The sequence below is a fragment of the Pteropus vampyrus genome, unplaced genomic scaffold (assembly GCF_000151845.1).
Source record: "Pteropus vampyrus isolate Shadow unplaced genomic scaffold, Pvam_2.0 Scaffold633, whole genome shotgun sequence".
Taxonomy (NCBI): domain Eukaryota; kingdom Metazoa; phylum Chordata; class Mammalia; order Chiroptera; family Pteropodidae; genus Pteropus; species Pteropus vampyrus.
Genome location: NW_011889414.1, coordinates 273788 through 294357, shown reverse-complemented (window position 1 = coordinate 294357; position 20570 = coordinate 273788). Strand labels below are relative to the sequence as shown.

The window sequence follows — 20570 nt, the reverse complement described above, 5'->3', positions numbered from 1 at the left end:
CTCACAGCGTCTCTGCTGGTTCCCTCACTGGGAACCTGCTGCCTCCTGGGGTTGGCCAAGTCTGTTTACGGGCTGGTGCCAGCACGTCCCTCTGGCCTTGTCTCACATGCCTCCCCTGCACCAACCCCAAGTTCCATCTGGCCAGGCTGAACTTCTCATGTTCCCTTAACAGGTAGGTGCTCCGTGTACACTGGAGTGGTCTCTAGACCACTCCCTTGGCAAACTCCTACAGATCTTTAAGACTCGTTGCAAATGTTACCACTACTATCACTACTGTGAGCTAAGAACAGAAGTGGCAAGTAGGCCACACGTAGACCAGGCACACACACCCCTCAGGTGACTACACTTCGAATGCGGACTTTGGCTGCCCTAGTTGGGCGGGCGAGCCAGGCTCTGCCCCAGAGAGCAGGAGGTGCCTCGGCTTGTTCATTCACAGCCACCATGCCTGTAAGGACCTGGGAGCTGAGCCTGCTGCTTCTGCTGGAGCTGGGGCTGGGATCACAGGAGGCCCTACCCCCACCCTGTGAAAGGTAAGAGCGAGAAGGCAGCTGGGGATGGAGCAAGAAGGCCGGGATCCAAAAGATTGGGATGAGATCTTAAGCCCTTCAGAAGGAAGGGAAGGAAAGGAAATTTGTTTGTTTGTTGTTTGTTTGTTTGTTTGTTTGTAGTAGTTTCTGTGCAGGGCACTGACTTCTAGTGTGGGGAAAGAAAGAGTTGCCTGAGGTTGGCCTATGCATAGTCTGGGAGCCTGCTGGCCAGAGTGCTCCTTTCTGCCCTCCCTCCAAGCTGCTCCTTGAAATGCACAAGGCTATTCTCAGGACTATTCTAGAAAATGTTCTGCCCAGGAGTAGAGGGCCTGAAAAGACCTTCTGGATCTAACCTCTGAACTTGGTGACCAAGGGCAAGTCAAACCTCTTTCCAGAGCCATAGTTTCCACCTCCAAATAATAAAGATAAGTGACCCTGTATTGCCTCCTAGACGCACAGGGTATTGTGCATTCTTCATTCAACATGGATTTATTGAACTCTCACTATACCTCTGGGGCCGCAGAAGTAAACAAGAAAAACAAGGTCTCTGCTTTCATCGACCTTACATAATAACAAGAAAAGTAATGATAGAACCAAATAGTGATAGAAGCACAATTAAAAGTAAAATAAAGTTAGGGAGCCACTCATGGAGATGAGCAGAGAGTGTTTCAGATAGGAAGGGGAGGGAAAGTGTCTCTGAGGAGGTGATGTTAGGACAGAATTGTGAGAGGAATCATCCCTGTGCAGATCTGGGAGGAGACCATCCAGGCATGAAAACTACAGTACAAAGGCCCTGAGGTTGCTGTTCAAGGATTAGAAAGAAGGCCTGTGTGGATGCATAAGAAAATGAAAAATAATAAGAAAAAATTCGAAAATACAGTCCCTTGGTTATTGTCACCTATAATAGAAAGAAAGGAAAATGAGAGGTGGGCCAAACTTAGATTCTGGCAAGTCCAAACTACAGCCTCTCATTGCAGGGCCCCTGCTAAAGGAATGTGTTGGGGAAGATCCACAGCCACTAGCCTCAGAACCATTCTGAAGGAAAAAAATTATTCAGAAACAGCAAATAACGAAGAAGATTCCCAAGAGAATGAGATAGACAAAGGAGAGAACCAATGAACTCGTCCGAGCAGACAGACATCTTTAAATGGTTATTAAGAAATAGGGTGAATAAGGCAAACATTGATGGGGCAAAACAGAGGAGAAAGGGAAAGGGGAGAGTCAAGGAACTATCCTAGCAGGTGAAAATCTTTGAGCAGCTACTAAGAAATGGGGTGAATAAAGCAGCTGTTATAGGGTCAAAACAAAGGTCTTAATGCAGCACTCTTAGAGGTTGAGTAGACCAATGGGCCCCCCCCCCAAATGGAAAGTCCCTAAATGCATCTGTTTTACTCACTTTACTTTGGAGGAATTTGGAAAACTGTAAGGCAAAGATGACAATGAGAAACCCAACCTACAATTTGCTGGGGCAATGGTCCTGAAATTTAATCAGGATAAAAATTGATGAAAGGGTCAGGGTTCCTCAGCTCTATCCACTGCTAAGGACTCAATGCCTGATGCATATGAGTGGGCAAAATGGTCAGAGGGTAGAGAAGTCTCTTGGACTCTGCGACATGGGAACCCCATGCATTGTGGTACCAAAAGCCAAAACCCACTGGTGACACCCTAAAAGGGGCTATAATCAGATTGAGCAGATATAGGAATGCAACAGTTGATAGTATTAGGATGAAAGTTCTGATGAAAACTGGAGTATTTAAACAGGCCTTACATCAAGTGGTTGTTTCTCCTTTCCTGAATGTTTTATGAGAATGGTTGTTACATCTGACTGGGGAACACTTCCCCTACCTGGTATTGTAAAACCAAAACCCGTTGGTGAAGTTCTAACGGGGCCATGGTTCAGAATGTAAGGGTTGATGGGATTAAGGTAAAAAAAGCTTGGATGAAAATTGATATGTTTGAGCAGTTTTTATGTGAAGCGATTGCATCTATTTTACCTGAATGCAACACAAGGATGGACATTGTATGGACATTGTATCCGATCGGAGAACGTTTCCACTATCTAGTATTATAAAACAAAAGGCATGTAAATCCACCCATCGAGCAATATTAATTGGACACTGCAAATGATAACGAATAAGGTTGCCCAAGTCCACACAGGTTGTAGCCTTCTGTAGAGCATAGCCTGAGGCTTATAACAAAAGCCTTTGGATACCTTCCAGCATGACTGCTGAGACTTTGGACTGAGAATTTTCCTTTGAGAGGCAATTACTATCATACTATCAGACATTAATTGAAACTGCCCCTATGACCAAAGGACATAAGATAATCTTGAAACCTGAAATACCCATAATATCTTAGGTGATATTGGAGAAATGCTCTAAGAGGGAGGAGAGTCCCCAGAAATTTCCATAACAACATGAGAATGGTTTATGCAGGGACATGCTACTGGGAGAATATACAATTACTCAGTATATTCAAGAGCAGGTGCTGTTTTCCCCAGGACTGACTTGGGAAGCACTTGAGGAGCTGCCAGACTCTATTGCTACTTGGATAGTGCTCTGTAAACAGCTCTCAACTGATTGACAAAGAGCTGCTTGGTTTATGGATGGCAGTTCCAAGGTGAACGGATAGCATACTGTTTGGAAGGCTGCCACTGTGATCAAAGATGATAGAAGCAAATCACTTTGGTGGGCTGAATTACATACTGTTTGCTACTGTGTTTGTTTGGGTTTTACCTATTCTTAGTCAGTAGCCAATGGCCTGGCCATATGGTCAGGAAGAAGGGCAATGGAAAACTGGTCTATAAAATCAGTCCTACAGAAATCACTATGAGAATCTGAGGGCTGCATTAAAGTAGAATACATTGATGCTCATCAGAAGAACTCCATTCCTTGATCGGAAGGTGACTGAGGCTGACAAGTGGGTATTCCAGTGTACTCATGTGAAGTGGCCACTTGGTTCCTGAACTGAGTGGATATTGGGAGGCTACAGCAATGCAGAGATGGCCTGAATCTAGATAGAGTCCCCTTGTACTCTCTGAGGCACAAAATGCCAGTAAGAACTATTTTGTCTGCCAAGAAGAGAGACAGACTACAGATGGCTGTAGGGCAGATTCCTGGGGAAAGGACATACATATAACTGGCAAGCTGGACTGATGCTGGTAGACACAGATCCTGAGAAGAACAGATACCTGCTCTGGACTGGGATTTGCATACTCAGTGGTAGATACAAATGCTCAAAATATTATAAAAGGACCAGAACAGAAGATGCTGCAACAATTTTGACCACTGAGTTACATTTCTTCATGCCAAGGAACATACTTTCATCCTCAGAGTAATGGTTTCATAGAGGATTGGAATGGGCAACTAAAACATTGGTTGTCTAAGACAGGGAGAGATATAGATATGATGGGCTAGCTTACACACCTCCACAAGTGTGTGCTCACACTCAAGATGAAGGGTCAAGGAAGGGTTCCTACTAGATAGATCCCTCTGCTTTTCTGGGGAAGTCTACGGAACAGGGAGTGGAGAGGATGTTGGTATAACTATACGATTCTTTCCATAAAAGGAAGACGATGGTACGACTATACTTTTTTCTTTCTTCCCACATCACTTCAACTTTCTTTTTCCTACCTAATGCAGTAGCCGCAGGACCAAGACTGCAGCTACAAGTGCCAGAAGCAGGGATGATCTGTAATAAGAATATGTAACTATACGTTTAAACAATTATGTCAAAATTCCTAAGAGGCTGTTGGGGCGGGTTGTGCATACACCCAATGTGGCTAAATTAGGTTGTCAGTGAATGCAGCTATATTGCCTAGTGGTAGGAATAGCCCACTCATTCTGGACCTATGTAACCCAGAGGATGGCAGGAGAGGCACATGCTACACTAGTATTGCTGCCTGCAATTTGGACTAGAACAATGGTCAAACCTAATGTTCTTTCTAAAGGTGGAAGAGTTTGCATATCAATGGAAAGATGGAGAAATAGTAACTGAGAGTAAAATAATGAATAAATGTATTAATAATAAATGCGATGAAGGAAATCCACTATTAACACTTTAAAAGAGGCTCAGAGCAAGAAATGATATTGTCCCTTAGCTCAGTTATCAGAGAACCTTGAAAAGGTGAAACAATACATTGCTGAGACCACTCCTGCTTTGGAACCTGACAAGATTGAATGGAAGCCTGCAAACCTGGGTGGCCTCGCCCTGCTATATTGTGTCCATTAAAATCAGGGACCTTCCTAAGCATTTGATTATCGAGGTGTATGTTTACAGGGTAAGTAGTCTGCCAGGAGTTGTAAACCACACAGTCTAAAGACCCAGTAGGGGGTAGTTCCTAAAAATTCCTTTCCAAGTGATATCTTTTGTAGAGGTATAACCGGAAAACTTACAGTCAAAAGACACTGGCACATTCTTAGGGTTCCCTTCAGTCATTAACAATTAGTCTAGCTCGTCATCATATCCTAAGATGAAATGTCTCCAAACCACTCAGGTTTGCAGGCTTTCATTCAACGTTGTCAGGTTCCAAAGGCAGGCGTGGTCATAGCAAACCATTTCAGGCATCTAGTATAATTATGCTAAAGGCAATATTAACATCTTGCTCTGAGCCTCTCTCCAGGCACCAATGTAATATTAGATTTCCTATTTTTGTTGCATACCCACTTATTCATTCCTTTACCCCTAACTATTATCTCTCCTCTCCATTTGCCATTTTTACTAAATCTTTCCACCATTGGAAGAGACATTAGGTTTGGCCATTGTGTTGGTCCAGGTTGCCAGCAGCAAAACCAGTCTTGAAAGTGCCTCCCTCCCAGTCCGTTTCTGTTCACACAGGGTAGGGTTACACAGGTCCAGAATGAGTGGGTTATTCCTACCACTAGGCAACACAGCTGTATTCACTGACAACTCTATTTAGCCAGATGGGGTATAGGTACAAGCTGTCTCAATACGACCTCAGGAATTCTGATATAAAGGTTTAAAAAGATAGTTATACTTAAACCAACAAGGAATAAAAAGAAATCCTGATCTAAGTCCACCTGCCCCCCAAAATAGTTACAGTTTCTTGCTTAGGAATCATCCCTGCTCTGGCACCACAGTTGCAGTCCTCATCCTGGGACCACTGCATCAGGTAGGAAAAAAGTAAGTTGAGATGATGTGGAAAAGAATTGTGTAGTCCTACCAGCAACCTCTCCCATCCCCCACTCCCCAGATCCCTCAGAAAAGCAGAGGAATCAATCTAGTGGGGACTCTTCATTGACCCCCCTCATGTTGAGTGGGAGCACACACTTGTGAACGTGTGTGAGCCAGCCCTTCATGCTTTCCTCTCTCCCTATTTTAGACAACAAATGTTTTAATTGCTTCTTCCAATTCTCTATCAAGGCTCCACTCTGAGGATGATATGCAATGTGATATGTCCATTTGACGTGATATCTCTTGCCCATCGTTGGAACTATGGGCTGTCCAGATTAGTACAGTTCCAATATAGTATTTTATAGTATTTTAAGCATTTTCATCTACAACCAGCTGCTTTTAATGTGCCCTTTAAATTCCCATATGATTTCCTTAGGGTTATGCCCCATATGGGCATCCCTTTAATAGTCTGGTTTTTCACAGCCCATTTCCAAGCTCATGGGCCACTGCCCCATGAGTTGCTAAAAATTCAAATAATAGGGGCTTTTAGCTTTCGATTTTTCCATCACTGTAAGGGAAACAGCATGCAGTTCAGCCCACCAAGCTGATTTGTTCTTATGCTTGCTGAAGCTTTCCATCAGTCAATCAGAGTGCGGCAGCCTTCCAGACAAGATACTGTGGAAGTGCCATGGTAAAGCAAGCAGCTTTTTGTTGGTCGATACAGGGCACCTCCTGGTGCCTCCCTAGGTTCTTCCAGGGGCCTCAGCCCCATAGGAAGAGAGGCCACTTGCTCTTAAGTACCTCCTTACATTCTCCAAGTAGCATGTTCCTTTGTAAACAATTTTCATTTTATTAAGGAACTCTTAAGAAAGGCATTGCTTTCTTTATCAGAGTGTTCCTCTGATATTGCCCAAGACATTATGGGTATTTTAAGTTTTAGAGATATTTTATGTCCTTCAGTCATAGAAGGGTTCTCAATCAACACCCAACAACAAGCTAGTAATTGTCTCCCAATTGGCATATATTGTACAATGCATCTGGAAATTTTCTGGTTCCAAAATCAGCAATTGCCATTGGGTATAACTCATAAGCTTTTGCCATAAGCCCTTCTGATGAGGTCCGCACAGGGTATCTGTACAGAGAATGGGTCCATCCCATTCTAACATGTCACTGATGAAAATAGTTATCTTTTCTCCACAAAGAATGCTATACTGTTTCAAATTAACAACTAATGTGGGTTCAGGCAATTGTTTAGGTCCTTTACTACACAAGGACCCTCCTCATTCTCTCAGCTCTGTATGTTACTACCACCCACAAACCCCTACCCATCCCCCCCCACACACACACAAACACAGCTCTTGTCCAGTACAGGGAATATGCCCGATTCTAGTCTCTCTTCTCCCTTAATGGTGTGGCCTGATTTGTTCCCCTCCCCAACTCAGCCAGATTTATTGCCATGGGGAACTCCTACACCAAGTTCAGATGGCCAAACTCTACCAGGACGACAAGCAGTTTGTGGACATGCCACTGTGCTCGGCTCCAGGTGAGGCACCTGGAGGCCCCACCTTCCCTTGAACCTTCAATCAGAGACAGCAGGGGCAAGACCAGGCAGAGAGGGGCCTCTGATCAGCAAGGGGCTCATGGGTTTTCACTGATTCCTCCTTGCTGCCTGTTCCCCAGACCAAGTCATGCAGCGCTTCAATGAGCTGGTCAGCACCCACAACCACAGCATCCCCCAGCAGCAGCTGCAGCTGTTCCTCAAAGAACATTTCCAAGCCGTAGGGCAGGAGCTGGAGTCCTGGACCCCTGAGGACTGGAAAGACAGGTACAACCCCGGACAGGGAACAGGAGAAGGCCCTTCAAACAGGCTGACTCCCTGAACCCTGTGGGGCTGGTGTTCCTCCAGCCCCCGGTTCCTGCAGAAGATCTTGGACCCCAAGCTGCGGGCCTGGGCAGGGCAGCTGCACCAGCTCTGGAAGAAGCTAGGAAAGAAGGTATCAATGTCCTGGGCCTGCCCCAGGGCCTGACCAAGAGGGATGAAGCTGAGAAGGATGTGCCAGCTTGGGGTCCACACTGCCACTAGAACACAGATTGGGAGTCATATCGTAAAAACACAGTTCCTTAAACTCTGGATCCTTGAACAAAAGCTCTCTAAAAGAAATTTCTGAGGAAGAACATCTGCTTCTACCTCTTCACCTCCTCCTTGAAGACCTCCCAGCATCCCTCCAGGCAAACTTAGCCTGTCCTGCCAATTCCAGGCTGCCTAACCCTTCCTCTAACACCACCTGGTAATTGTTCCCTCCTGCTGGGTTCTCTCTTCCCTGAGCTCCTCAGGACAGGCCTCTGCTCAGGAATGATCACTGCTACTGCTGATGTGGCCCCACCCTGTGACCAGCACAGTTTGACCTACCTACTGTTGGCACTTTCCTTTGTCTGAGGTTCAGAGAGGGCAGTGGTTTGCCTGAGGCTGCACAGCACCTGTCCTCCCACCTAGCCCCCAGGGCCCTAACACCCACAGGCAGTGGTGCTCCTGGCTCCTTTGCTAGAGTGGGCTGCTTCCCCAGCCAGCCACCATGGGAACAAACCCAAGCTATATTCCACTGCTCCCCTCAAAACCTCTCACCCACTAAAACCACACTTACTCACACACAGCTAGCAGTGAAGGGACAGAGGTAATGTATGACATGGTTGCACAGCAAGCCCCTCTCTGATCCTACCTTGCTCTCCCTTGGCCATGTTCACCTACATCCGCTTCACTGGGGAAAGGGTCCTGGGCCAGAGAATGGGGGGCCCTGAGTCTCTCTGGGCCTGGCTTGGTGGTGGCAGCACAGATTCGGGAGGCAAAGGGCGCCAGAGAAAATGGTCCCCCACCTGGGTCCTAATAGTGACTGCTGCTTGGTGAACCCCTGCTGGTGCCAGGCTGAGTAGTTGGGGTTCCTATTCCATTGGCTCGCATGTGAGGGTGAGCAGACCAGGCTCCTAGTGGCCCAGGCCTCGACCAAGCCCACAGGGCTGAGCAGCAGCAGAGCAGAACCCAAGCCTGCAGCTTCCAGGACCCCCACTGCCCCCTCCAGCCTCCATTCCACAGGAAAAAGGGGTTCTAGGCAGGGTGCCCTTGCTCCCGACTCCAGGTGAAGCCAGAGGTCCTCCTCCACCCTGAGCAGTTCTCTCTGATCTACTCACAACACCCCTTCATTGTGCCCGGTGGGCGCTTTCTCGAGTTCTACTACTGGTGAGCAGCCAGGGGCTGCAGGGGTGGGTGTGGCAGGGAGCCCAGGACCAGCAAGATGGCCTGAGCAGGGTGGGGTACCCGATGTGGCCTGGGTGCATAGGGCAGAGGCTGGTGGGAGGATGCCTGATCAGGATGCCTGAGCCATCCCCTTCCCCCAGGGACTCCTACTGGGTGATGGAGGGGCTGCTCCTCTCTGAGATGTCTGAGACGGTGAAGGGCATGTTGCAGAACTTCCTGGACCTGGTGCAAACGTAAGAGGGGGCCGGCACCTCAAGGCCAAGGTGGAGGAGAAGCAGGTGCCACGGGTTTGGAGCTGGATTTGCCTTGTCTCTGGCAGCTGGGCAGGGGCATGTTAGCAGGCCTCCTTCTTGGCAGCTATGGACATGTCCCCAACGGGGCCCGTGTGTACTACCTGCAGCGCAGCCAGCCCCCACTCCTGACCCTCATGATGAACCGCTACGTGACTCACACCAACGACACCGCTTTCCTACGGTGGGGACCCTCTCCCCATGCTGCCCTGCAGGCTCCCCCATACCTGAGACCTCCCAAGGTGGGACTGGGGAAGTGTGCCTGGGCTGAGGTGGTGCCTGGCTCCACCCCAGGGACAACATTGGGACCTTAGCCTTGGAATTGGACTTCTGGGCTAAGAACAGGAACATCTCTGTGAGCTTGAGGGGAAAGAGCTACATCCTGAATCGCTACCATGTCCCTTATGGGGGACCCAGGTGAGGAACCTCCTGGCCAGCCTCTCAATCTCTTGTCTATTAACTCTTGTTTGAGTGTCCCCAGGCCCCTGGGCAGCAGGGCAGGTGACTTAGCCCCACCTCTCAGATGGTACGACTGATAGTCCTGGGCTTTTCAGGGCTGTGGGCCCCAAGGACAGTCGAGTCAATGTTGCTCAGCCTCCGGTTGGGGCACGAGGGCTCTGAGCCTCTTAGTGCCAGGCTGCCCACTCTTCTCTTACTAGGCCAGAGTCCTATAGCAAAGATGCAGAGCTGGCAGACATCTTGCCAGAAGGTGAGCAGCAACAGGGTGAGGCGGTCTGGTTGAGGCTGGGTGCCTGCAGATATGCCAGGCTTTGGTCCCCTGTCTGCTGCTGCCTTGTCTTCACAGGGGACCGGGAGACTCTGTGGGCTGAGCTCAAGGCGGGAGCCGAATCTGGCTGGGACTTCTCTTCCCGCTGGCTCATTGGAGGCCCAAACCCTGACTTGCTCAGCAGCATTCGAACCAGCAAACTCGTGCCTGTTGACCTCAATGCTTTCCTATGCCAGGCAGAGGATTTGATGAGCAATTTCTACACCAGCCTGGGTGAGCAGATCAATGGGAGGGGAGGAAGGGTGGTACTTGTCCAGCTTGGGTCCTTGCCTCACCCTTGGCAATAGAGCTGAAAGGAGGACCTTGTGTGAATGACCGTCAGCTTCCCAGCTTGCTCAGGACCTCATCCTTAATGCAGCCAGGGCAGGAGTACAAACGGTGTCCACTTCTATTTTTATTTATGTTTTCCTTACTGGGAGGGCCTTCTAGAGCCTATAAGAAGACACTTTAGTCCACACATCCAAGCTCCCTCTGTTCCCTTTCCCAAAACAGCTGCCCTTTGACCCCTCAGAGCCAGGGAATCCACATAGCCAGAGCCTTCCTGAGGATGGACCCAGGGAACAAATAGTACAGGTCTTGGGAGCTGTTCAGGGCCATTTACTCAGGGAATTCCATGTCCTAGGGGCTGGAAATGTGGTGGGCTCCAGGTGGGCATGTCCCCCTTGGTACTCAAAACTTCTGAGCCCTTGGGAAGGACAACAGGAGGAGGCCTCACATGGTACACAGGGCCCTGAAGGCAGTGTCACCCTAGGGAATGATTCTCAAGCTATGAAGTACAGAAACTTGCGGGAACAGCGCTTGGCCGCCATGAGGGCCATCCTGTGGGATGAGGAGAAGGGTGCCTGGTTTGACTATGACCTTGAAAATGGAAAGAAGAACCAAGAGTTTTACCCATCCAACCTCGCTCCTCTCTGGGCCGACTGCTTCTCTGACCTGGGTGTCGTAGACAAGGCTCTGAAATACCTGGAGGTGAGGTGGGCAGAAAGGGAGGCTGGTACACTGGGGCCAAGACCACCTACTCTCTCCCAGACTGTGAACAAAGACTACTGGCAAGTGGCAGCCACTCCCTCCTGCTCCCTTCCCCCAACAAATCCCCATGTCCTAGCCTGAGGGTCTCACTGCAGCCACCAGGGGGCAGCTGTGAGCCAAGAAGAGAAGGCTCAGGAAAAGGACACCTGGCTTAGGAGGGCTCAGCCTCCTGGCTCCCTGCCCAGTCCCCACCCACAGTCATAGTAATGTCTGGAACCTTCCAGGACAGCCAGATCCTGACCTACCAACACGGGATCCCGACCTCTCTCCGGAAGACAGCCCAGCAGTGGGACTTCCCCAATGCCTGGGCACCCCTGCAGGACCTGGTCATCAGAGGTAGGAGACAGGGATGGGGCATTTCCCAGGGCCTAAAGCCAGAGGCATTTCCCTAGTGCTGGGTAGATGTGAACAGAGGATGCGGGGGCCTCTCTTTGACATCTCTGCTCTCTCTGCCTCCCACTCAGCAAACATTTATGTCCACCCCACCTGTCGGGGGAATCCACGCTCCTCTCCCTCCACAGCCAGGCCTGGGATTACAGCAGGGTTGGCCTGTGGTTCCAGGAAGGAGGTCTTAGGGCCCGGGCCCCTTTCCCTCCTTGAGGAGAGTTGGGCTGGGGCCTCTGTGCCCACTGGGATGGAGGCTCTGGAGATTCAGGGTCCTGCCTCGGGGTGGGGGTCTAGGTCTGGCCAAGTCTCCTTCATCCAGGACCCAGGAAGTGGCTTTCCAGCTGGCGCAGAATTGGATCCGAACCAACTTTGATGTCTACTCCCAAAAGTCGGCCATGTACGAGAAGGTGAGCTGGCCCTGAGCCCAGTCCCACCAGTCTTCCTCCCCATGGTGACATGAGAGAATTATCAGGCTTTGCAAAGCCCAGGCCTAGGGGTGGTGGCGGCGCCCAGTGGCTATTTTGGGGGACTGCAGGGGTAAGAGCCACGGATCGGAGCAGCTTCTCTCAAAGGGGCTCCCATGTCTTTCTTCCCCTAGAGGGCTGGGGTGCGGGGGCTGGGGGGAGTTCTGACCTTAGAGTTTGTCCTCTTGTCCCCAGTATGACATCAGCAATGGTGGACAGCCGGGTGGTGGAGGGGAGTATGAAGTTCAGGTGAGTGGGTCAGCATCCAACAGGGAACTACAGGGCTCTGCTGTCCCAAGTGACCATGACCTCCCCTCTCTAGGCCTCCCATGTCTGTGGGTCCACAGGGAGGAGCCTGACTGGTGCTCCCTGGTACCCCCGGTTCTAGGCGGGTCCACAGCCTCTGGGTAGAGATCCCACACCCCGCTAAAAGGACTTGGGGGCCTTCCCCAGAGGTCTTGCCCCATCGGCCGTGCCTCCCTCCAGGAGGGGTTTGGCTGGACCAATGGAGTGGTCCTGATGCTCCTGGACCGCTATGGTGACCGGCTGAGCTCAGGGACCCAGACGGCTTTCCTGGAGCCCCACTACCTCGCAGCCACCCTGCTGCTTAGCCTTCCACTCAGCCTCCTGCCACAGTAACAGGTCTCACTGTCCTGTGTGTCTTCAGTTCCTCCTCTGGCTCTGCTCCTGCCTCATTAAACCTGTGCACGAGTCCCTACCTTCTTCTGCTTCTTCATCCCCCATCCCTGGCGATCCCATGCCCTCCTGTGCCCTGGTCAGTCCTCGGTCACAGAGGAGTAAGGGCAGGGACGGGACCCACGGGTCATGGGTTGGGTCCTGGGTCCATCCTGGAACATTTAATAAGGTGGAAATTCTGCTCTGTGGGGAAGACCAAGCCCTCCTACCCCGCATATCCCAGCCCACACGACTTGGCCTCCCAAACACATACTCCAAATGCTTTATTGTTCTGCTGAGATGCTTACAAATACTGAAAATCACTCAGCTGGGCCCAGCTATCACGTCCCAGTGCTGGAAAAGGGGACAGGGAGGTGGGCTAATGTTAAGGCTTGAAGGGCTGAGGCCGGACAGCTGGAGGCCTGGACCTTTGCTCTTCATTTTCATTGCCCTTCTGAGACCGAAGGGAGCATAGCTGGACCTCAGACTCCTCCCTCTCTGCTGTTCCCTCTCCTGCTCACATTCCCAAGGAAGCAGCCCTCTGTCCCTGTCAGAAACTCAGCCCCAGAAATCTTGAGGACAGCCATTATAGCTTTATCTCCCATTCGCATTGCTCCTCCTCTGGATCTAGAAGCCCCAGCTTCATCCCTTCTGGCTCTAAGCAAGGCACGAGTGGAAGGGAGAGGGCTGGCCCAGGGCAGGGGGTTTGGGGCAGCAGGCTGTGTATCAGAGCCTGGAGACACAGGCTGGAGGCAGGGAGGTGATCAGTCCCTTCCCCCCAGCATAAGATACCCAAGGTCTTGGGCTGGAGAGATGATGGCACATACCCTCAGATGGGCCCACAGCTTAAGCAGTGGGCTGAGCCATGGAGCCACAGCAATTAGTATGTAACCATGGCAATGAAGCAGTTACTATGGTGACCATGATAATGGGTCTGCAAAAAGGGTTGGGGCTGAGACCTCAAGGATGACACTTGAGGTCTCTGGCCCTTGAGCAAAGTAATAAAAAATATAATTGCAGAAGAATAATTGGGTAGAGCAGGGTTTGAGAAGTATACTGCCTGAGCTATTACCCCACTCTGGATGTGGCTCTGCTCATCCCTCAAGTCCCCTGCAAAGGGGGCTGAGGCAAGAGGGGATCTTTGGCAGATTCAGGTACCATAATTTGTTCTTTACAAAAGAGGATACAGGCTAGGGAGGGCAGGACCCTAAAGAGTTATTGCAAGTTCTGGGCTCCCAGGAGGCAGTAAAGCCCCATCCTACCTTTTATCTCCTGGCTGGTTCTTTAGAGGGCCAAGCTCAGAAACTCCCAGGATGAGCTCCTTAGACAACATTACAAAGTCTTGTACAAAAGCCCCAGGCACACTCTGCCCTCCCAGGTCCTCTGGGAGTGCCCCAGTGAGGCCTGGAGTCCAGGGTGTGACTCTGTCTCCAGGGCCAAACAGAGCAGCCATCGTCAGGCATGGGTCCTGGGGCCGGCCTGAGGGTCCAGAAGGCCCATGCCAGTCAGTTCATGAACTGAGTGTAGCCCTCAGCCCCGGTGACAATGACATCCATCCAGATGCGCATGGCCTCTGCAGAGGGGGCTACCATGTAGTACAGCCGGTCATGGGTCTTCACACAGAAGGTGAGGGCTGGGTTTGGGCTCTGTGGAGGAAGAGAGGAGAGTCTAAGACGGGGCTCACTCCTGATGCCCAGGACCATTCTTCTAACCTCTCTCCCCGTCTGCCGTTTCTCCTCCCTGTCTCCAGGATGACCTGGAGCTCGGGGATGAGTTCTAAGTAGGCCTAAAGCCTAGTACCCACAGGTCAAGTGGGCCCCAGGCTGAGATGTTCCCCTCCTCACAGCTGGACAGTCCTTGGATCTTGACAGGGGTGTACCTGGGCAGGTGGGGGCACTGTTCCTTGGTACCCCCAGGCACAAAAGTGAATATCAAAAGGATCAGATACAAAGGGCTCTTCTAGTGAGGACCAAAGTTCTCCTCTCCAGAAAAGGCAGATGGGAAAAGCTACAAGTGGGATGCTGGATCCCAGAACCTCAGAGGAGCAGAGATCAGGGTAGGGTAGGAATCTGAGGCTTGGCGGGAGGGAGGCTGACTTGCACTGCATTGAGGCAGATGACCAGCCTCAATTATCTCTTGTTTATCAATCCTCTCTACCAAATCTAGTCTCCAAGGACGCCTTCCTCCCCTTCTAGACATCCCTTCTGCATTGCCCACCCCCCCGCAGGGAGACATCCTGCTGTCATCTCAGGAGAGGGAAGCAAGCAAGCCAAATTCAAGCCCACAGGGGCTTCTTGCTCTCTGCAACCCATCTTTGCTCCTCTCTCAGGCCTGGGGAAGGGAGAGGGGTTTAGGAAAGAGTAAAAAGTCAGGGTCAAGTAGGGTATGGAGGAGTTAATATGTGGTAGTTCTGGTTACTATATATGGGGAAGGGTACCTCAATCGCCATAGTGAAGCTGAAAAACCTCTTCTGGGAAGGAGAGAGGTAGAGAGGAAGAGAAAGTTCATGAAGAGAAAAAGGATGGGTCCAAGCCTCTGAAGAGGGTAGGTTGGAGGCCTGTGCTCCCAGAGCCCACCCGTTCCCTATGGCTGTCCCTTCTGTCCACCTCACCTTGGCTGCACTGCGCAGGTGGTCATAGTATACCTCCTCAATGGCCTGGAAATAGATGACCCCCTTCAGTTTTGTCTCATGCTTGTCTGCAAAGGAAAATAAGGGCCGGGCTTAGAAGGCCTGTCATACTTCAGGTCAAGCTGTGTGGACATGGAGCTTCTCCATCTGGGAAATGGGGTGATTAACAGAACTCCAAAACAGAACCCAGCATGGAGCCCTGAAGATATATTCAGTGCTGAGGCTCACTCAGAATTACAAAGAATGCAAATTAGAACTCCACTGAGATACTACTTCTCACTTATCAGAATGGCAAAAGTATACAAAAAATTAAGCACACTTTTGGCAAGTCTGTGAGAAATAGGCAATCTAATAAATGACAGCTGCAAGTATAAACTGGTAAACCTTTATAGATGATTTGGTTGTGTCTACAATTAGAAAGATATTTGCCCTTTGAGCCAATGATTACACTTAGGAAAACTTATCTTACACATGTACAAAATAATGAATTTACAAGCTCATTCACCGTAACAGTATGTGTAGTAACAAAAGATTGAAAACAACCCAAGTATCCATCAAGAGAATAGTTAATAAATTATAGTGTACCACATGATGGAATACTAGACAGCTATTATCTAGAATGATGTAGAAAATTTGATATAGATTCAGAAATTAATCTATAAAATAAATCCACATGTAAATATCTAAACACACATATTTGATAACGATCTCTAAGATACATGAGTAGGAAAACAAAGAATGTATTATATGCTACCTTTTATGTAAAAAAAAGAGTAAGAATTCATGTTTGCATTTGTTTATATTACCCTAAAGAAACTCTAAAAGGATACACAAGAGATTAATAAAAGTGGTTACCTATAGCAAATGGGGGCATAATTCTCAATTTAAACCTTTTTATGTATTTTGATTTTTGAACTATATGAATGCATTTACCTATTCAACTCTAATATCAAAACATAGAAGGGAGTATTTAGCATCAGGAGGCAGGGGTGGCAGGAAGGAGGTGGGCAAACTAACAGAGCAGGGGTGACCGTTTCGGTGAGGAGGGACAGGGGCTCTGTCAAGAGAAAGCACAGGGCCTGGGCCATCTCATCTTCTGGTGAACACTGCTCAGGCACCACAACTAACATGCTGGACAGCAAGCTTGAGACATAAAGGAAAAGTTGCACAGTCACTAAACTCAGATGGTGTTGGCTGGCAGTATGCGCCTTCCCGCACCTCCTGCGTCATTTCAGGCCTGAGTCATCGGATCCTGGATCTTTGCTACAGCCTCCTACTGTGCCCCTGTCCCACCCTCTGCCCCTTCAACTCATCTTCCCTAATGCCAAGGGGGTGAGCTTCCTAAAGCAAATCTAATCCTGCTGCCTCGGCTCACAGCGTCTCTGCTGGTTCCCTCACTGGGAACCTGCTGCTTCTTGGGGTTGGCCAAGTCTGTTTACAGGCTGGTGCCAGCACGTCCCTCTGGCCTTGTCTCACATGCCTCCCCTGCACCATCCTCAAGTTCCATCTGGCCAGGCTGAACTTCTCATGTTCCCTTAACAGGTAGGTGCTCCGTGTACACTGGAGTGGTCTCCAGACCACTCCCTTGGCAAACTCCTACAGATCTTTAAGATCTGTAGCAAATGCCACCACTGTGGTGCTCAGCTGTGCTCTCCCTTGGCTCGCACAGCAGGCATGTGCCTCTGTGTAGAACTTATGCTAACTCTGAACCCTCCTTTAAATTCATAGATCTACCTCCTCCAACACCAAGAGCTACGTGCCTAGCACACACTAGGTGCTCAATCAATGTTGAATGAATGAATCCTAGGCACGGAGACCCAGAGAAAAGTCAGAGACCCTTCTCTTAGGAACTTACAATCCAGGATGAAAGAAAGCATTTATCAACTGTGTGACTTAGGTGTCCAAGAAAGCAGCTACGCATCATAGGTTATGAGTATTAAGTCAAAGAACACATTCAAAGTGTGCAGCACAGCGTCTGACACATAACATGTGGCATCTGTCATTGCATCATTATGTCCCTGGGCTGATGTCACATGGCAGACAAACCCTGTACAACACAGGAGATATATAGTGGGAGACAGGAATCATTCTTAGGTGGAGCAAGGAAAAGCTTCATAAAGGTAATATCTGATCTGGACCTTGCAGACTGGAGAGGTTCCATCGAGTAAATGGGAGAAGGGTCCAGGCAAAGGCAGGAAGAATGGCAGGTTCAAAACAGGAGTAGGCAAGGCACACTGATCCAGGGACCTGATCCTGCTGTAGGCCTATCTCTATTTAACACTTTTCCTACAGATAAGGACCTGACCCTACTCTGGGCCCCAGGCCTGGCCAATCCTGCAACCCCAGTTCTCTTCCCTCTCTTCCTTCACTGGAAACACCCTCCTGCCTCGGCTTCCTTACTACTCACCTATCCCTTTCCTTCCAGGCTCCAAGCAAGACTGCTGCTATTCTCAGCTTTGTGATTGGGTGGGGCTGGGTGACTGGCCGAATAGCCCCACTAATGACTTGTGGACAAACCCAGCTGGGGTATTTAATGTCAATGCAAGGCCCAACTCGGCTTCCCTTTCTCTGCCACTGTGGCCAGCAATGTTCCAGAAAGGCATGCTCTGAAGCAATGTTCACAGGCATCGGGAGTTAGAAGAAAAAGTTGGTGGTTTTGAGTCACTGGGATCTCAGGACTGGTTGTTTCCCCAGCACACTCTAGCCTCTCCTGACGAGGGTACAATGTAGCATTCCATACTCCGAGTCCAGAGGGAATTCCAGGGAGGGGAACTAAGCTGAAAGCTGAGTAGGGAGAGCTGAGGAAGCAAGACAGGCCAGTGGGCCTGTCCCGAAGGCTGTCCTGAGCACTCCATGGCACTGTTCAACTGCTTGTCTTGGGGTCTTTGAGGAAACCTGCCCAAGGGGGAATTCACAGGATTCCATGCAGCTACAGCATCTGGGTGTTCCATACAGCATACCCATCATGCTTTGTTTTAACTCTTTGTTCAGTATCTGCCTCCCTGTCAATAAGCTCTGAGGGAAAGAGCTGTGGCCATCTTGCTAATCACCAGAACCTAGAACAGTGCCTGGAACTTATTAGATGTTCAGCGGTTGCTGAATAAGTGAATGAATAAATGGATAGATGGATGAATGAATAAATGGAAGTGAACCAAGTACATGCTGTACATTTCCAGGAAGAGGAGGACAAGACCCAGCCCAAGCCCCTGGCCTCCCACTCGGAAGCATGGCTTCCTTCCAGAAGATCAGCTACAGGGCCCAGAGGTCTGGCTTTGGGGCAGTCTTGTGGGAACTTACCCACATAATAGGAAAGGGTGCGCTTGAGCCGGTCAAAGACAAACCAGCGCTTCTTCCACGATTTAATCTTGCCGCCCATCTTGACCAAGTAGCCACGGCAGACCTGGTGGGAAGCAGGAGTAAGGAAGGACCCAAATGCAGAGCCCCTAAACTTTTCTTCCCTGAGCAGCAACCTAAGTGCCATCACCTGTGCCTGTATTCATGGGGAGCTGTCCCCAACATCTCTTCCGGACAGCATACCAGGTCCTGGGACAGAGACCTCCAGTGTTAGGGCAGGAACTGAGGCCACTATCCTGAGGACCCAGGACCCCAGCACCCCAGGGCACGCCTTGTACCTTGCTGCTGAGCACCACGTGCAGGCAGGTATCGACGCCATGTCCTGACGACTCGATGTGGGTCTTCAAGTCAAAGTCCTCCTTCCGGTTTGGCAGGTAGCGGGTCAGAGGTCGTGCCTAGGAGAAGAGGGCAGGGTTTGCAGGCTCTCCTTTCTTCCCCACCATTCCCTTGTTCAGGCCCCTTGGCTTCAGTCCTGAACCCCCAACAGCCTGCCATCACTCCTTTCCCACCCTCATGGCTGTCGCTCTGATTTCACAGGGCTTGTGGCAAAAGCAGAGACCTAGCATGCCTGTGCTGACTCTACCTAGGCTTGGGAAAACTGCTGAGTGACTCTATGCCTAAGTTTCCCCACCTATGACCAAGACACAGCCATCCTTGTCTTGCCCCTGCCCATTCTCTCCCTCCTGGGATGAATAGACCAAAGCAGGAGGCCAGATATGAACATGCTTTGGGAAGAAAAGCCCAGTAAGAAATCTGGTCTCTGACTTCCCATGACACCTTGTTTGGGTCATATCCCCTTTCTGGGCTTCAGTTTCCTTATATGCAAAGCAAGGGCTTTGAATCAGATAATCACTAAGGTCTGTTCCACCTCAAAAATTCTAATACTAACTAGAATTTTCAGTCAACTGGAATTGATTTCTACTCTTCCTTTCTGGGAAGAACATCAGAACGGCAAGAAAAGGAAACAATGTGAACTATTAAAGAAAAAACAAAACACACAGCTTTCAGAAGGCACCCCAAAGATGGGCTGACTCCACCCACCTCCCACAGCAGACACTGGTGGCCCCTGCAACAATGCCTCAGCCCCAGGACAGGGGGCTAGAGAGTCTCAAAGTGGCCACTGACTGAAGCAGGACAGGGGAATTAGGCATTTGACAAAGATTCCAAGTACAGTTCTAAAACTCACAGTTTCTGGTTATTTCTTGTCAAGACCAATCCAAGAGGCCTATCCCTTAGAATTTATGTTGTTTCATCAAAAGAAATCGGGGAGCTGTGATCATCAGTCACTACTGAAGGTAGATCCCACGGTAACCCCCCCCTGGGGAAGCCTATGGAAACCCAATAGAAGGGACAGCCTGTCGGAGTCTCACAGGGGCCAGGATCTGGGACCAGAGGCATGGTAGATTTTCTACCCAACCTAATTTCTCCTCTGCCCTTAACTGTTGCTCAAGTCTCCAGTATAAGAAAAAAACCGAGTTGGTTTTGTGCAAGGATAGATTCCTGTCCCAGGGAGAAACTAGTATAATTGTCTCTTGGAAATGTAAACCAACAGTCAGAGTGAGGTCATCTGCTGGTAGTGAGGCCTGGAGACAAAGGGTCTGGTGGAGTGCGGGCCAGGACAGCTATGAAGCACCAGGTATGGGAGGTCCTCAGGGAAGCAGGAGGGAGGTGCAGCACAGACTCACGATACAGGGATGAGGTCCTCGAGAGAAGCTAAAGGGAGCTGCCCTGATTCTTGACTCAGCTCCCATTTCTGAGAGGCCTGTTCAGACCATCTTCTCTGACCCCAGGTGTCAGCAAGGCGGACTGCCGTGTCCCCACAACTCACCCACTCCCAATATATACACACACATACATAGACACACTGACTTGAACAAGCCCCAGTGGATCTCTGTTCCTTGGGACTAAATGAGTCCCAGATAGAATTCTGTTTGTGCTGAGCCAACAGCAGTTTTTTTCTGGGTAGAACAGGTTTTGCAGCCCAGCAAAGTTACTCTGGGATGTCCTTACCCCTCCATGGCCTTGCTCTCAAGCCAACCACCCAC

General features: G+C 49.9%; 2 protein-coding genes across 11 annotated transcripts in view; one reads left to right on the top strand and one right to left on the bottom strand.

Moving 5' to 3' along the window:
• The first annotated feature begins 441 nt into the window (after positions 1-441).
• TREH (trehalase) lies at positions 442-12506 on the top strand. The gene is made up of 15 exons (XM_011384865.2): positions 442-530; positions 7103-7203; positions 7341-7485; positions 7567-7654; positions 8792-8892; positions 9051-9143; positions 9268-9384; positions 9495-9617; positions 9860-9909; positions 10006-10200; positions 10739-10956; positions 11241-11352; positions 11698-11810; positions 12063-12116; positions 12354-12506. The coding sequence occupies exons 1-15, from the start codon at positions 442-444 to the stop codon at positions 12504-12506; spliced, it is 1752 nt and encodes a 583-aa protein (XP_011383167.1).
• A 303-nt stretch (positions 12507-12809) lies between these two features.
• The window catches only part of PHLDB1 (pleckstrin homology like domain family B member 1), a 44538-nt gene continuing 36777 nt past the window's right edge, over positions 12810-20570 (bottom strand). For 8 of the 10 annotated variants that reach the window (XM_023525853.1, XM_023525852.1, XM_011384857.2 and 5 more), the window contains 4 exons: positions 18804-18920; positions 18469-18571; positions 15154-15239; positions 12810-14188 (listed from right to left, as the gene is read on the bottom strand). In XM_023525853.1, coding sequence (XP_023381621.1) covers positions 14048-14188; positions 15154-15239; positions 18469-18571; positions 18804-18920 — 447 coding nt within the window. In that variant the 3' untranslated portion in view covers positions 12810-14047. Of the gene's footprint in view, positions 14189-15153; positions 15240-18468; positions 18572-18655; positions 18715-18803; positions 18921-20570 lie in introns of all 10 variants that reach the window. The other 2 variants (XR_002778159.1, XR_002778158.1) reach the window with 1 other exon arrangement.